Below are 18,594 nucleotides of genomic sequence, written 5' to 3'. Positions count from 1 at the left end.
AAAAAAAGGAAAAAGCGAGATAGGCAAGCACTTTCGGAGTAAAGGGTCGCACTAGACCGAAAGTGCTTAGCTATCTCGCTTTTTCCTTTTTTTCCTTCGAGGCAAAAACCTTTATTTATACATAGCATCACGTCTTATTTACTTCGTGATCAAGTTATCATATATATATATATATATATATATATAATATATATATATATATATATATATATATATATATATATATATTGACGCCAACTTTAAATATAAAAAACATCGATTCCAAAAGAGTACCGGCAAAAATTATCTGTGTTTAGCCTAAGGCTCCCCTTATCTATTATCACTGACAAAGCAAATCACTTTTCAAACAGTCACGGAGACCCATCACTACGACACAAACACTCGTGCTGATAAGGTCTCGTGTTGGGCGACGTAATGACTTATTTAAGTTACTATTTTTCCTGGTTACTGTGTGTACGTATTCATTTCTAAATACACTCGAAATAAAATTTTAATCAATCATACATATATGAATATACATAAATAAATATATACACAGACACGTGTGACTATATATATATATATATATATATATATATATATATAATATATATATATATGATATATATATATACTGGTTACTGTGTGTACGTATTTATTTCTAAATACTCGAAATAAAATTTTAATCAATCATACTATATGAATATACATAAATAAATATATACAGACACGTGTGTACATATATCATATATATATATATATATATATATAGGATCTTATATATATATATAGATATATATATTAGCTGAACTACACTTAGATTTGTCTTTGTGATAATTAGTTGAAGGTCACGGCAACTATCATACACATTATATATACGTGTGTATATATATATATATATATATATATATATATATATATATATATATATAATGTGTGTGTTTATGATAGCTACCGTGACCTTCAACTTAATACAAAGATAAATCTAAGTCTAGTTCAGCTAATCATACAACTCTTATATCTGTCGGTTCCAAATACTTTTCATTACAGAAAACCAATTTTCGCCGACTTAGCAGTTATTCGTTTTTTGGCCTGAAAAATATATCAAGAAATACTGGTCAGTTTTATCAGACACATATTATTTTTACTGATAAAACTGACGTCTCAACTTTTGGCTTCCAATCATTCTTTCTATTTCATTGCATGGATGGGTCCTTCCACACGAGGGGCAAATACACGGCGGGCAGTCACTGTTACCAATTTTGTGGGTAGATGGCATACACCAGTGCGGTCCAGTCATAGGTTCTTCTGCCTATGCCTCCTGCCTGCCCTGGACTGTTTGATCTGGTAACACTGTTTAAACGCGCGAGGATTACGGGCAAATCCGAGAGCCCGTTGTGTCTCTTGCCCTCGTGTGGAAGGGGCTTAAGACACATCTGAGATGGCCAGATTTAATACTCATGTGCGTGAACTGGACTTCACTCATTCTTCTTTGTGGCAAAGTCTGTTAACGCGTCCTCATCGCCAGTGCATCGGGTAGGCTCGGTTTGCATCCTACCAATGATACTGATAGTTACTTGGTTTATTTCCCGCAATCTAAGTATCCAACATACATACATACACACATACTTCCGTGTAAAATGTAATCAGTTGTATATATATATATATATATATATATATATATATATATATATATATACGTATAATATATATAATGCGAAAACTGTAAATTTGGTTGTAACAATGAAAAAAATAAGTCATCAACAAAATACAAAGTAGAATAAAGTTAAGCATGAATTGAAGAATTACTTCTTAATTATACAAAATATATATCCCAATGCAACTTACAGCAAGTACTGTAAAGATTTGACTACGCTAATAACTTCCCTAAATAAAAAATAAAAAATCCTGTAGAATGAAAGCAAATGAATCTATTGCAATGCGCTCAATACAAAGAGGTTATTGCAATGTTCTCTCTTCTATGAAATATATTTCATGTATGAATATGAGAGAGAGAGAGAGAGAGAGAGAGAGAGAAGAGAGAGAGACGTTTGCTATCAGTCCCAACAAGTATAATCTTGATAAGAAAGATATCAGGCGGATGTGATACGTATGCAATGTCACGTATGCAATGTCAATCTGCGTAACTAAAGTTATTCTGTGGATTTCCAAAGTCAAAGACCTTTAAAGCGTTTGGGTTGGAAGGTCCAGCTTTTGTTATTACTCAATACCTAAAAATATCACTGCGGTTCTTGGCAAGAAGAGTAGTATGATATTCCTTACAGGAATGAATACATTTCATTAAGAAAAAAATAATTTCACTTGAGGACGACAACCTGACGATATATATAGTAAATATGCATGCATAAATATATACACTATATATATATATATATATATATATATATATATATATATATATATATATATATATATATATATATGTTCACATAAGCGCGCTTTATCTTTAATCCTTACATAAATCAAGGATGAACCCCTAAACACACAACTAAGAAAACCAGTTACTTCATACAGCTCATCAGCAGCACATCAAACCCCATTACATACTTGGGAATATCATCTTTACCCTGCACTTTTCTAGCGTTTCTTTTCCTCTCTTCTCTCTCTCTCTCTCTCTCTCTCTCTCTCTCCATAAACATAAAAAATACATAGATCTAATTTCACAAACACTATTATTTTACTATTTCTTCGATTCTCCCTGTTTCTCACATACTCAGTTTTTCCATTCTCAACATATACTATGCAATCCATCTCGCGACAGCTACTATCTACTTTGGCTTCGACCAAACCACTTCGCTTAAATAAAGTACGAAATCACTCGAGAATCCTTTCGTGCATTTTAATCACGTCATTCATAAATACTTCTCTTCCCTTCCGAATTTTTTTTTTTTATCCATACTGCGGCTTTCATCTCTTCACATGTTCTTGAATTTAAATCTTCCCCCATCTCACCATCAGCCGTCACATTTACATTTAATGGCCTAAACAACATTCCTAAACATTCTCATTTCCCAGTAACCTCGTCAAGGCTAACATTGCTTACATTTAAGCAAAATCTTATAATTGTTTTAAAACTCTGTTCAATGGTTTCTACTATTTCTTGTTATCATCCATTTCACATTCTAATCGCAACCCATTTTTTTTACCATTTGTTGCGGGCATGGTACCCACTCTCAGATTTCTATATTTGATCAGTATTGTTGACGCACGAAGAGCGATTAGGAAAATGCTTATTCAGTGCTTTGTCAAGATATGATTACCATCTACTCGAACAGTGGATAACAGAAGACAACATCATTTTGGACCTGACGCCTAATCGAATCTCAAGTTTATTGTATCTTAAGTTTACTGTATCAGTCAACTATCACTTATAAAATTTGAGACAGCTTCCAAAAGAAAGATGCCATCCTCATAATTCAATGACGCTGTATTACATCAGAAAAGGTCATCCAATGTCTTTTTTCAGATCGAATGACTAATCCAGTTCAATTCTCTCCTACAGAAGTCAGAAACCGCCGCCTGTCAGAAGACGAGGAGATGGGCATGGGATGGCGGGTCATGTACAGCATGGGCATGCCCTTGCTTTACATATGTGCCGTCTTACTGGGCATCGTCGCTATCATCTGCAATGGCATCGTCGCTAAATACTGGTCGGACCTCAGTCCCCCCATGTGCTACCTTTACTCAACGGTAACTATTCAGTTGTCAATATTACTTGGCTCAGTTACGAAGGAATAGAATATGAATTTTAGGCCAAAGACAAAGCGCTGGGACTTATGAGGTCATTCAGCGCTGAAAACGAAATCGACAGTAAAAATGTTTGAAAGGTGTAGCAGGAAAACCTCGCAGTTAAGGCCCGTCCACACGGTCAAGCTTTGCTCGACGAACTTTGTTCGATGTGACGTCAGAAGCGGAGAAAATGCGGCAAAGTTCTGACTTTTCCCGCTGTTTCTCCGCTTCTGACGTCACATCGGACAAAATTCGTCGACCAAAGCTCGACCGTGTGGACGGGGCCTTACACTATGAATCAACTGTTAGGAGGGTGAAAAGTAAGATTCAAGGGATTATGAATAGAGCTACAGTTAAAGGAATGAAAGGGGTTGCGGCTAGGGGCCGAAGGGACGCTGCAATTAACTATGAGTAATGCCAACAGTGCACCACATGAGGTGCACTTACGGCACTATCCCCTAAGAGGCGGTTACGAAGATTCAATTAATAAGTTACTAATAACAGTATCTCTTTCCACATGTTATAGTAAATCTTATGGTGTGTGATTCTATTTCAGTGATTATTAAAAACTAGATGCAATATCTCTTCTAAAGCTATGACAGCTGTAATATCTGTCCCATAAGTTAATTCAAGTGTGTCAACTAATACCAGTTCCATTAATTTTGTCAAACGTTACATCTTAGTAAAATGATGACAGATGCTGTCAGCTGTCAAGTCTCTCCCAGATGTTATCAACTGTAGTGTTTGTTCCCTAAAATCATGTATGCTCCTTATAACATATGTTTCCATTGTCTCATTTGTAGTGCTTGTTCCATATAATTACGTCATTTGTAATTTTGTTTTCTAAAGTTACGTCAATCACTGTAATGTCTGTTCTCTCAAGTTTTTCGACTGTAATGTTTGTTCCTCAAATTTATGTCGGTAATGAGTTTCGAATGCTGCCATATGTAACGCCTGTTCCAAAACAAATTAAGTCAGGTGTAATTTGTAGTTGACGACCCCTTTAGTTATGTCAGCTGCAAAACAGGCTCCCTAGTTCAAGTTATTACGAACTTCAAGCAAATTCACCTTGCACATATTCTATAATTCTATAAGGTTGAGTTATTCGCTGCGATCAAACTACGAAAATTTCACTGAATCTCATGGTCGATCCTACTATTGTGTGTCATTATATATATATATATATATATTATATATATATATATTATATAAAATAGTATATATATATTTATATATAAATATATATATATATATATATATATATATATAGGTATAGAGATATATATTGGTGACTAATCTGAAGTGATATATGTTTGCAGACGCCATCTCAATCACTACTGTTCTACAAATTCGGAGGATCCCTGTCCTCTTGCCAATGGGTCACCTATGGAGGCGTAACGAGTCTGATTTTCCTTGTACTTGGCGGTATCATTTATTTCGCGGCCGTAAGTATCTTCTCAATTTCGTTGTCTATGAATATAAACAATGCATATTGTTAAGAGTAGGGCCTAGCTATTTATAACTTTCCATGAATACCTACGTTGCCGGTAAATTATTAAGAAAATGAGACATCAAAGGTTCTACAATCGAACACTGATAACTGAATACATCACAACTCATTTAACAAGTTCTCTTCGCCACTTTATACTTCAATACATGCACACCATTTACTTGGTAAGACCGTTCAGATACCACAATCCTCCACCAAGGTTGAGCCATCAAAGCCTCAAAATGCTAATTTTCCCAGGGTTACGCTTCTCTTCTCTCCTGGTATTTTTTTTTTTTTTTTTTTTTTTTTAGTTCAGCTAGCAACTTCTTTCCCTATCGCATAGTCCTCTCTTAAGGCCTTTATTCGATAACCAAAGACCCTTTCTGAACCAAGATATTCTCTCAACGGGTCATGTAGTTCCTCGTTGCACGAGTGGTTTTCGCACTCGGCTACCAGTCCAGTGGTCCGAAGTTCGATTCTCGGCTCGGCCAACGCGGAATCAGAGGAATTTATTTCTGGTGATAGAAATTCATCTCTCGATATAATGTGGGTCGGATCCCACAATAAGCTGTAGGTCCCGTTGCTAGGTAACCAATTGGTTCCTAGACATGTAAAAATACCTAATCCTTCGGGCCAGCCCTAGGAGAGCTGTTAATCAGCTAAGTGGTCTAGTAAAACTAAGATATACTTAACTTATTTTTCCACGGGTCATGCACCTGTCTGTTTACCTTCCTCGATGGCTGACCTACACACGTACTCGTTCAAATTAGTTTCTAATAATTCTAATTGGCATCTCACCTAACATGGCAACAACAATGCAACATTCAATGAGTTTGAGAAAAATAATTCAATTACTATCCTGTGTTCATCAAAGTACAGAAGTGATTACTGTAATAATTGACCAAATAATCACCAACAAATATAGTTTACAGTAAATCAATATTACCCTAATGGGCTACCTTTTCAGTGTTTTCAAGAAAATCATTATCTGTAGGTATGTGTGCATGTAAATCCGCAAAAACGAATTGCTCATAGTATTTGTGAGAATGCAACCAATATAAAGTTCTCGGTCTCTTTAACTGACTTCGGTTAAGTGTAGTATTCTTTTGGATTCTGAATATTCCAAACAGTTATAATCAACAATCCTCCCATAAAGTAACTTAATATTTTTGGAATTCTCGTAATACCGTTGAGGAGGCAAATTGCCTTGAATTGCAATGGAATCCCCTTTTCCAAAGCAAGGGAAAATTACTTTCATGATTAAATTAAAGGCAATTTTCACAACATTTTTTTTTTCTTCCAACCACAGGTAAGAGGGACAGGCAAACTAACACTCCCGCTCTTCATTCTGGAGATACTGTCTCTGCTCGGGACACTCCTGATGCTAGCCGTGACCTGCACACTGACAGAAGGACTGAGGCAAACATGTGTATCTATGGGTCTCAACCAACTTAACATGAGGGGAGAAAACTGCCACTCTCTACTCAACTTAAGGGTAAGGCACAGTTGAAATGAAAAATGATTTGCTGAACTACTTTAAAAATTACCCGTTTCACAAGGAAATGTCAATACATATTCATCAATTTACACTACTAACAAATAGCAAAATTTCTTAGTTTATGGCCCAATAACCTAATGTGTCTCTGCTAAAATATGAGAACGAAAATTGTCCTCTGGAATCGGTCAAGAAAAGCCTTGGTCAGGTGAACAAGTAACCAGCTAGTATCTCTGCTCTCGTTTCCTTACAAGGTCCTGCCCGGTTGTATTGAATACCTTCTGAACTAGTTACTTCAAGTCATTTAATTACCAGATCAATTGCTAGCGCAAATTCCACACTAAAGAGGTAAAGGAAACAATTTAAAAATCAAAACAACTGTCCGATAGCATGGAAATCCAAAATGGACCACCTAACTGGTCTTTAGAAAGCCAAGAACTTGGCAACCAATTTAAGCAAATTAACTGAGGGGCGCAGATCAAAATAAACTTTACGATAAAGTAACTTGTAACTATCCGTATGAAAAGGCCAAAACCATCTCAAGTCATTCTGCAGCAGATGAACCAATCCTTGGATAAACTAGCACAGTACTAAGAGGGGTTTCATAGATAGCTGTTTCCTAAGTCATGCATCAAAAGCTAACGCTTGAGATACATACCTATTCTGTTGTTAAAAATAAAGCTGCTCAGCCAACTTGACGAGTACCGAGATTAGAACCCTCCCTCTTCACGACTCTAGTCAGAAACCACATCATCCTTAGGGAGAAGCATGATGAACTTGCCTGCCATCACCTGGAAATACAAAAATTGGATGTTTAGGAAAGAATGCTTTGGACAACGTCCAAAACAGCTATAAAAAAACTGTAAGGGGTCTATACCATACTGATTATAATGACTACCCATTACTACAATATTATCAGAACAATAATCTATAATATTACAACTAAAATTTAGAATAAATCAATAATTTATTTTTCATAATTACCATCACCATAAAATTAAAGACCTCAAAAGATTTACAACTAATAATATTTCCATTTATTCATTCTCCACCAAGAAAGAAAGACAATACGGTAACCTTTGGAGGCTGAAGTACCACCTAATGATTCTGAGTTTCCTTGTGAAGGTTTAAGGGATGAGTGGCTACTTGGATTTACTATCTTTATTCAGTTATGGCAATTTCAGCTTGAATCTTGTGTGGTAATCCATTTTGCACACTACTTTCACACATTTACACTGTTGTAGCGATGCAAACATGGCTTCTTGCAATGATAAAACCAAAAATAATACTGACCACTTTACGTATTGTATGTCAATCAAATTTTAAAATCTAAAAGATTTAAGTGAATAAGTTCTTTAACATAAAAAAAGAAAAGAAAACGAGCAAGCAATTACAGCCGAGATTTCTTCCGTAAAACCAATCTACAACCGGAAGTTCAGATGAATATCTTGAATTACAGAAACAAACTACTGCAAATGTTGGAATTCCATCCGAAAGGGTTACAAGACAAAAATGCTAAACTAAGGCATCTTTTCCCAGATTTTATCCATCAATGTCAGTTCTTCACTTATTGTGACATTTCTGTAATCACTTCCATGGAGGTTAATTGGCACCGACGGGTCATAAAATCCTTTCCCTGGGAAATCTACTACACTGAAATCCTTTTAATTAGAAAGCTACTACACTGACGCACTTCGTGTCATGCAAAAGCTGCAACGTTACACTCGTATACAGCTTGCAAGAAATATAAGGTGTAACTAATATAAAAGAGCTTGCAGAGGGAGAACTTCCATTATCGTCTTTGTGGAAGACCATCTCTAACGGTTCAAAGACAACTTTCTCCCTTTTTGACTATTACGAGCCAATCACTCTAAAAGTTAGCTTTGGCACTTGGCCTACACCACTTTACCTCAAACACTGCAGACCACACGTGTCACAAAGACGTGGAAAAGGAACAAGCGCTAATACAAATGCTGAATACAAAGGCCAATAAACTTCTCTTAAACCTCAAAGCTTTATGATTACCATTGGGCAAAGTTTCCTAAACGGGAAGTGTCCCGTCTAAATCATCAATAAAGCCTACATATCCAAAGTTATCACAAAAAGAAACTTAAAAAAATTATGCCTTGACAAGAGGGATGTCCAATATAACTCTGAGGTATGGCAAAAACGAGAAAAATCAAATTCGATATTGCAAAGGACAAATCCTATGAATGGAAGTACGGTGTTATTGTCATTGAAACTGAAAGTATACTTTGCAAACTAAGAATTACTCTTCAGATGAAATGCTTCATAAAAGCTGTTGCCAACTTGGAATTCATGCAAGGATGGCAAACCAAAGCAAACTTGTATAGCTGTGTCGGATAGTTTAATGCATAATATAATTTTTATGAGTGGAATACTGTACAATAAGATCATAAAACTATTGCCATCGAAGTGAACAGGAACATTCACAAGACTAAAGTACCATGTGACATTTCCCTGCAATTTTTCTACTTACAACAATGACAAATAATGAGAAGAAAAATATGTCTGAACTGCTAGGATTTCCGTTCTATCTGACGACGACAAAACTTAATTACACAAAGTGTTTGAAGCCGAATTTTTTTTCACTATGTAAAAATCCCAGTATTATAACAAAGATTATAATAACTTCTGGACAGAGCATTTAAAGAGTGGACAAAGACCTCTACAGTAAATGGATACAAGAGGAAAATACTTATGAAACTTATTGGCCTAATCCTTACTGAGAGATACAGTTTGATCTATTAGCATACTCTATTTCTAATGCAAACATGTCAACTTCATGCAGGATAATGCAAGGGCTTGCAAGCCATCTGTTTGTAAAACTGAATTTCTCCCTAATATAACAGCTGCGTGTGAAGTAAAATAAGAGAGACCGATTTTAAGCAATTATCTTTTCAAACTTAATTTGCCATAAAAAATGCATTACAGTGACTTTGTTCACTGTCCACAAAAATCAGCAGTCAGAAGGTTAAAAAGATAAATGCCAGCACCAAAAACTTACCAATGGTCATTCAAAGCTCTGTACAATAAACAAATGTAAAGTGCATTTCTGGAACACACAGTTCGGAATTCGGTGCGAATGGAATTATAGCAATTATGATGTAATTGAGATTATAGCTTTTGGATCACCAGATACCTGAATAAGCATCTAATCCATTATTCCTGTACAGTATCTCAAGAGGATGCTGAAACTATACATTACTACATGTCTAAAATGGACTATTCCCAGAAAAACTGAAGATCCCTCATTTCTACACGAGTGGAAGACATGTAGTATGAAGATGTCAGAGTTAGTCATACTGGTATCCACATTTTGGACATAATTGTCCATCATTCTCAGTATCTGGATTTTGTTATGTTTGTATATATCTAATGAATCTAATAAAGAGAACTGGTCACAACTTTTCGGTCTCATAAAAGCATTCCAATTTAATATGCTTAATTATAGTCATTTCTGCTTAGGATTGTAAGAAAATTATATTTATAATGTACAGTCGTGTACATTATAAATATAATGTACACGACTGTACATTATATTTATAATGTACTCACTTTATAAACTACTATTACTTTCATTTACACCTGTCGTTGGGTTAAAAGGATACAACCCACATCTCAATTATATGTCGTTACTTATTCGGTATGTATTTAGTTCTTTCCTCCTCCGGTTTATTGACCATTGTAATATATTTTACCCATTGGCTCCCGGAAGTAACAACCAATGAGTATTTAATGACATCTCAGTTGGAACTTGGAGATTTAGTGTCTTTAAATTATATATATATATATATATATATATATATATATATATATTATATATATATATATATATATATATATAGTGCCTTTAAACCTATGAACAAATTTTAAGTGGTTCGTCAATTGGTTTCCTATTTAAGAATTTGTTTCCAATTAATGCCAAGATTTGGTTAGTCTCCAAGCTATCCTGGAACCTTACTGAGGCTCTGTGGTTTGTTAGCTGTACTTAAGCTACCTTGCTTATTCAGTCATTTAATATTCACCCTTTTCTTGAGTTTCTTATCAACTTGCTGCCTCGTAGTCTTTTACTCTTATTCTGACGATTACCTCCCGGATCTTTCCTTGATAGTGACCCTCACGGGTTTTAATCCGGTATGTATCCACCTTGCGGGGTGTTCAGTACAAGCCCGTTGGAGGATGACCAAAAAACATAAAACTGAGGGTCTTGGGGGTCGTTATCTAGGAGAGATTCCACCCACCTCCCTAATAGCAATTGTCTCAGGGGGAGTTTCAAAAGTGAGTCCAAAATTGTAATCAAACTCCTTCTCTTCGCAGGTCTCCAACTACAATCTGTCAGTGAGCAGTTCTACCCTCATCAGAGGAGCCTTGTTTACATTCTGGCCTTGCACTGTGCTGATGTTCATCATCACCATCATCCACCTATGCTCGTGCTATCGACGCTGCTATCGATAATAATTGATATGAAAGAGCCTATGGGCTCTTACCTTGGAGTCACAAGGACATGAAGTACACACTATTAGAACTTAAGATTCTTGACAATACACAACAAATTTTATTTCATAATACCTCTCTGAAATGGCATTGCCAGCTGTATAAGTTAAGTGATCGTGCATGTTACAGTTATATATGGATATGCCGCCCTTGTGCATATTAATGAGAAGTAAACAGATAAATGTGTCTATCCTACGAAAGTTTGGTAGCGGTTATCTTTATGTGTACATTAAAACAGTCTTCGGCCTGACCTCCTCTTGATTTTACTTGCAGTTTTTCAGGTTTTCCGTGACACAGTACATCTGACCTTTGTGTTACGACCCTTAAATTGTCAGACATTCTGCCTAGATCCGGTTTTGTTCAAATGTCCTTCAAATCTCATTTTATCAATAGTATCTACCGTATCAGTTTAAACTTCTAGAAACAGCAGAGTCATTCCAAAAAGGGACAAATCACTGCGCACATAGCGAACGACTCGATCATCAGACTGATAGAACTGAATCCTCAACTCACACCTTATCAACTTCGGCAACGATAACACCAGAACAATGGAGACGTATTGAACAGAGTGGTCTGCCAGTCCCCACGATGTTGACTCGCCCTAAAGACAAAAGACTGAAAAATTCATTGTTTATGCGCAGTTGTTTTATTCCACATCGACTGATTAAATTTCATAGCAGGTAAGAGGGGAAGGGGGGGGGGGCGGGGGGAGGGAGTGTAGGTAACTAAGGGGCTAGTGGGGTTGGGTAACGGTGACTAAAACTTAACGGAAGTCACTCGGTCCAGGAATTACTGATATAATACTGACGTTTATGTCAAAAGATACGCAGCGGATCACGTGTCACATCGAAGAGCTTTCGTAACAACATTACCTTCGCATTCATTATCACGTGAAATCCGAGGCTTAACTTCCAGGTAAATCGATCAGGATTTCTTTATAGAAGTGGATCATTTAAAGTTTCCTTTCATATTTCAAGTTATGCAATTCCTTACAAAAATAATTATTTCTCGTAAAAAAACGAAATATAAAAAAACTCCAGAAACTTTCCGGCTTCCCACTGATTCTACAGCACATGAAAAGTTTACTATTTGCAGATTAAATAAAAAAAAGAGCTTTAAATCAAAAACAGTACAACGGGCAGCTTAAAGAGCTTATGCAGCCCTATCCCAATATCAATAAAAACTGGGGCCTTCTAGAACAAAATTTTCGACCAATCTGACTCTTACCACATCAAATTTTTTATTCACTAACAGTGATACACCATTGCTAAGATAAGTCTCTGACAACATACCTGGCGTTCTTCCCGACTGTCACCTTATCTGCCTTAACACCCGCTCTGCCCGGAGACTTAAGCTATGTATACAAAATGTTTTACAAACTTCCCTTTCTCTCTCTCCGATGTAATTTCGTATTATAACATATTTAATAGCAAGCGGCGGTTGCTGACCCAACTTGAGAAGAAACAAGAAAAAAAAAAAAAACATATGATAAGGATAACTAATGCAACGGCAGGGGTTTTATCGATGGGCCGCGTGTTCATGGTTAAAAGATTTCTGGCTAAGAGCTCTGTCTCTCATATATCATTATAAAAAGACAGTTTGATTGATTGCTTCCACGGAAATGCTAATGACATTCACTACTGTATTAGCAGCGTTATCGGTCAACGTCACGGCCACCAACTGCAACACGACTTGTTCGTGGATTTGCCTGTTACATCAAATTAGTTGTATAAAGGCTTCGGGCCCCTTCAGCAGGGATGGGTCAGAAATGTTTACGTCTCGTGCTTATGGAAGAGGTGGGCAGAATGAATTGAAGAAAGTTGAAGGGATGGATGTGGCAGATGGATGGATAGAAAAGATGATTGTGTACGGTGAGTGTGTACTTATTAAACATACAGTGACATCATACACAAAATTCTATTTAGAAATAATTGATCACACATCACACACACATTATATTTATATATATCTATATATATATATATATATATATATATATATATTATATATATATATATTATATATATATATATATAATTTAATAATGTGTGCGGCTGCGTGTAGAGTCCGCTAATTCGTACATGCCAAATGAACACAATACTTACATAAATACTTACTACACACGAGCCGCACACACACAAAACATAAAGAACTCAAGAAAACCTCGTAATACCATACCATTTTACACCTTTCAAATTAGTTTTTTTTCTCTCTCTCTCTCCTCCCACTTCGTCAGCAACTGTTGTCTAGAAGTGACCTACTGATCTAGGGTATAATGCCAGCATTTATCATTCATTGTCAATGTTCTCTCGTGTTGTTTTGTCATGAATTAGACTTTAGATACCAAAGTTTTTTGTAGTTTGTAAGTACTGATGGGTTTTGTTTTGTCAATATTTTATAAAATAAAAATCTGTGTTTATTTTCTAAGTTTTAAGTAGATTAGTAATGAAATATAATCATTTCCTTAAACTTATGGTTTCTCTTAACAAATTGTTATTTGTACACAAAAGTAGCTAATAAGAATTCAAATGGTACTACTGATCAGTTTTGTAAAAACAATACAATAAACATGCAAAAAAATTATCTTTCAATCTAGATAACAATAACAAGGAGCAACAACATGTTAAAGGACTCCCCATAACTAGTCTGTCGTATAAGATTTATGTTTGTATGGTGCTTTTACGTTGCGTGGAACCAGTGATTATTCAGCAACGGGACCAACGGAATGGCCGAGAATCGAACCCGCGACCACCGAGGTGGGACGCCAACACCACACCAACCACACCATTGAGGCGCTTTATAAGATTTATGAATATGTGTTACTTTGGCTTGTTACTTATAACTGGCACCTGGGAGTAGGTGAAGCGTAAATAACAAAAGCCAGTAGCACCAATCAATCTCACGAGGTGGTGAAAAATTTTCATGTGGACCAAACTAAATCACTTACAACACAATTTCATATTTTTCTTAAACAGAAACAATTACTGTAATATAACAAAACTATGATGATAACAAATTTGGCAAATTATTTATTATTAAAGAAGAGATGAAATGCAATATGCCCAAGACGTCCTCATCTACCTTAAAGTCTGACAGAAAGAAATAGGTAGGAATGAACTCCTTTTCTTAAGTACAAAGCAGAAATATGACACTGCCTAAGTTCGAACAAAGATAAAAACGAGAAGGATATCCACGACAACAAAAAACAAAACCAAAGACACTATATACAACACAAAAGGGACTTCTGCCTCTACCACTACAAGAACCTAACTAAACGTCTTCCCAGATCTGAACCAAATGGGCCATTAAACCAATCATAGCCTCTTTATAGGGCTTAAACCAGCGATAACTTCTTTATAGAAATTAAACCAATCATAGCTTCTTTATAGGGCTTAAACCTGTCATAGCTTCTTTACAGGACTTAAACCAACCATAGCTTCTTTACTGGGCTTAAACCAATCATTGCTTCTTTACTGGGTTTAAACCAATCATTGCTTCTTTACAGGGCTTAAGCCAACCATAGTAGTATCTTTATTAGGGCTTAAACCAACCATAGCTTCTTTACACTGCTTAAACCAATCATAATCTGTTAAGTATTTATCGGTAAAAGGCACACACATTTTATATATATATATATTATATATATATATATATATATATATATATATATATATATATATATATATATATACACACACACACATACACTAAAACTTATGATAGTTAATCGACCCCTGGTTTCCATTGTCAATTAACCCCTCTCTATTTCAATCACTATGCTCTCATATTATATAAATATATAGTTATATATATGTATATAACTATATATACACACACACCCCGTTTTTTCTGGCACAGATTTGTCAGTAGATTTTGGAAACCAGCTGTGCATCTTTGCTTGAACTTCTTTCGTTCCAATTGCACGAATCCTAAGGAGGCTGTTCTACAGTCCAACTTTGTGAGGAATATAGGACCTCTGGAACTGAAATTCGACAGCGAAAATCTGGTTGCTCTCGACAGGAAAAGTATCAGGGGTCAATTGTGAATGTGACAGGTCTCTGTTAAAGTACAACTTATGAATTATTGACAAACAAGTGACCATCCATCGATGGTCCTAGTCATAACTGCTAATATTAGGAAACAGAAACCTACCACCACAAACCACTTTATCTAAAAAGAGATAAATCTCTAGCAGAAGCAGGTATCCACATAGGAGATAAGTATTAAGGCAAAGGAAGGACAAACGACCTAAAACAGGTTGCACTGATTTCATGTTATAAATATATATATGAGGTCTTACGAACAAAACTTAACTTTCGTGCTGCATTTGCTGAAACTTTCATTAGTTGTTTCTCAAAAGTTAAGATGTTAGTCAAAAGGTTACACCTAAAATAGTTATTCAGCAGAGTCCCATCTACCTGAAGGGGAGGATGGAGTGGAAAATATCTACAAGATCTGGTAATCAATAGTGTTCTCATTTTACTAGAGTGCAGCCTCATACCCCACTGACTACACCATTCACTGAACTGTCCATGCCCCGATTGCATTTAAGGGCAGTTTCATTTCACATAAATGGAGACTCTACTACACCCACGAGAGTTGTATCATTGACATATTGAACAATCTTGTTTTCCAGGCCAACAACCATATCACCTGCATACACTAAAAATAACAGTGACCGAAGTACACTACTCTGTGGAACTCCAGACACAATAGGTCTTAGTTTGCTTAAGATCCGCTGCTTACGTGTAATGAAATCTTGGAGTAATCTTAAAACATATACACCAACTCCAATATACATTATGGTGTTAACATGATTCCCTAGGTTAAGTTAGGCTATGAACGATAGGTTAAGGTGGTATGTAAGGGCAGGCATCCAGTCAAATGGCATGGCACTTCGAGATGTGTGTTAAGTACTAGGTTGTTATTACACGAATCTCCTTTCTCCCATCAAATCAACTTTTACTCTTGGGTGGGTAGATAGGATGCCCTCATTGTTAGAATAACATTTTTGAGCAAATTATAATCTGATTCCAATAATTCTAAAAAGGATAAAAATTATCTCTGCTGAAACTCAATTCTGGCCAACAATAAAAGTCACTGAACACACAGAGACAAGGTCTAAAGTCAGCACCATGGAAATCTGAGTGAGCATGGTAAAAGGCCAGGCTTTACCCTGGCCAGGTAAAGCCTTGGTGCCCTAGGTTACGTCCAGTTAGGACAGGTCGCAACCCTATTTATTTCAATTTACAATACCCTATGTTAGATTAGGTGGAGGGTTGCCCTCCAGCAAGGTAAAGACCCCTGGTTGGGCTAAATACATAATTCCTACATTCCCACTGCAGCTCCTCATAATTGTACAATGCAAATGGTGCAAATAAAAGAAAGGAGAGTTGTCAGTACAGTGGTCATAAAATGTGAAGATCATCAGTGTGTGGGAATACACACAATCATCTATACACATTCTACTACTATCTCAATCAAAGTGACTAACTCTGAAGGGGAAGAGCATGGACAAGACAAAGACCTTTGGGCTAGTAATCATTCATGTGTGAGAAATGCACTACATGAATTTGTATCTATTCACGAATTATATCTATTTACTCTAGTGTGGGGCTGTCTTTCTTTATCATATTTACAACATTAACTCATGACAATTGTTTCTCAGATTCTTGAATTTGTCAAATCAGAAATTTATCATTGTATCATCAGGGTACATTTAGTAGTTTGTCCAGTTCTACCAGGATTCTTGATTCTTGTCACTGGATTGGCAAACAGAATTTAGACCAAAGGCCAAGCACTGAGACCTATGAGGTCATTCAGCGCTGGTTGATTCTCGTCATACATACCGGTACATTAAAAGTATAACTGTGCTATTCTATGTTACGTTATGGTGCTTGCATGGGTATAAAAATCTGGTTATGGTGGGGATCTTTATATTTAGCTGGTATATGGGGCACCTATACCAAGTCAATAGGCAAGCAACTTTGTGATCTATTATATATTTGGTTTTTATGACATAAATCACTGATTTTGATACTCCATCAAAAAAGTCCCTTATACCCATCATAACAAACAATGGTCTAGGGTGGGTAGATAGGAAGCCTTTATTCTTTAATCAGTTATTTTCACAAACTAATATTTGCATAATTATCAAAATTACAAAAACCAATAGCTCTGTGTCACTGTCAGCTCTGGCTGAAATTATCAAGTCCCTGAAAAAAAAAAGGGAGAAAACCTAAGTTGGTGATGTATGAGAGCAAACATTAGGGGAAATAATACTGGTAAAGTGTGAGCTGTCTGTAGTCATAAAGGAGAAGTGTCTGAGTGCATGGGCTCTACACACTACTACATGCTACTAATAATACTGCTACTATACAGACCGAATGGGTCAATAGCTCTGTAGGGGAAAGGCATGAACAACTTCGGTCTTTAAGCTTTTAATAGGCCATGTGTTGTAATTTTTATTAATTTACTTTAATATGATAGCACTTCTCTACCTTCATTCCTTTTACCACAGAAACAATTGACAAGGCTCTCTCAGATCCTTGAACATGGTGGTCATGATGTTTATCTTTTGTCATGGAAATAATAATGACAATAAAACTCTGCTATCTGTTGCCACAGCTAAGTAAGTTAGTTTGTTGGATAAGTTGTTTCATATTTGTTTAGTTAGGGTATGAGAGCATGGGTAACCAGTCAAGGGGTTCAAAAGGTGGAACTTTATGATCTGTGTTATGTACTTGGATTTAATCATTTAAATTGCTGATTTTATGGTACCCCAGCCAAGTCCCCCAGTTCCCTTAAAATAAAGTATTATCTTTGGGTGGGAAGATAGTCATTATTCAAAAATCACTTACTTGAAATTATAATCAGATTTGAAATTTTCAGAATTATAAACAAAGTCTATATGGAAATCTGTACTGGATGAAACTAGTCAGTGAAAATACAAAAATATGCTCTAAAGTTGGCATCCTGGAACTTTACAATTGGTGTACTTTAATAACAAATATTGTGAGAAATGGGAAAGGTAGAAACAAAATAAGTGAGAGTTGCCAGTTATGAAGTTTGTGAATGTACAGTAGAGCATACAAATTTAAGGACCTTGAGCCTAAGTTAGGTTAACTTGGAACCCTATTGTTTATTTCAAATAACAATATCAACGGTTTGGTTAAGTAGAAATCTTGGGGCTGGCCAGGTAAAGTCTTGGCGCCCTAGGTTAGGTCAGGTTAGGATAGGTTGCAACCCTATATATTTAAATTTACAATACTCTTGGTCAGATTAGAATAGGTTGCAAACCTATTTCAATTTACAATACCCTTGTTTAGGTTAGGTGGAAGGTTGGCCTCCAGCTAAGTAAAGA

The 18,594-nt window shown here is 36.0% G+C and overlaps 1 protein-coding gene and 1 long non-coding RNA gene across 4 annotated transcripts in view; one reads left to right on the top strand and one right to left on the bottom strand.

Annotated features, from left to right (window-relative positions):
• Positions 1–12,795, top strand: part of LOC135207889 (uncharacterized) — a 33,994-nt gene extending 21,199 nt beyond the window's left edge. Inside the window, exons 2-5 of the mRNA XM_064239790.1 lie at positions 3,503–3,690; positions 5,049–5,174; positions 6,528–6,713; positions 11,055–12,795. Of these exons, the coding sequence (XP_064095860.1) occupies positions 3,503–3,690; positions 5,049–5,174; positions 6,528–6,713; positions 11,055–11,192 (638 nt within the window). The 3' untranslated portion in view covers positions 11,193–12,795. The remainder of the gene's footprint in view (positions 1–3,502; positions 3,691–5,048; positions 5,175–6,527; positions 6,714–11,054) is intronic.
• The window catches only part of LOC135207890 (uncharacterized), an 87,235-nt gene that overhangs the window by 42,706 nt on the left and 25,935 nt on the right, over positions 1–18,594 (bottom strand). For all 3 annotated transcript variants that reach the window (XR_010313078.1, XR_010313079.1, XR_010313077.1), the window contains exon 2: positions 7,372–7,504. This is a non-coding gene — a long non-coding RNA (uncharacterized LOC135207890). The remainder of the gene's footprint in view (positions 1–7,371; positions 7,505–18,594) is intronic.

Source organism: Macrobrachium nipponense, chromosome 34, assembly GCF_015104395.2.
Source record: "Macrobrachium nipponense isolate FS-2020 chromosome 34, ASM1510439v2, whole genome shotgun sequence".
NCBI lineage: Eukaryota > Metazoa > Arthropoda > Malacostraca > Decapoda > Palaemonidae > Macrobrachium > Macrobrachium nipponense.
This window is presented reverse-complemented; position numbering and strand designations above follow the sequence as displayed.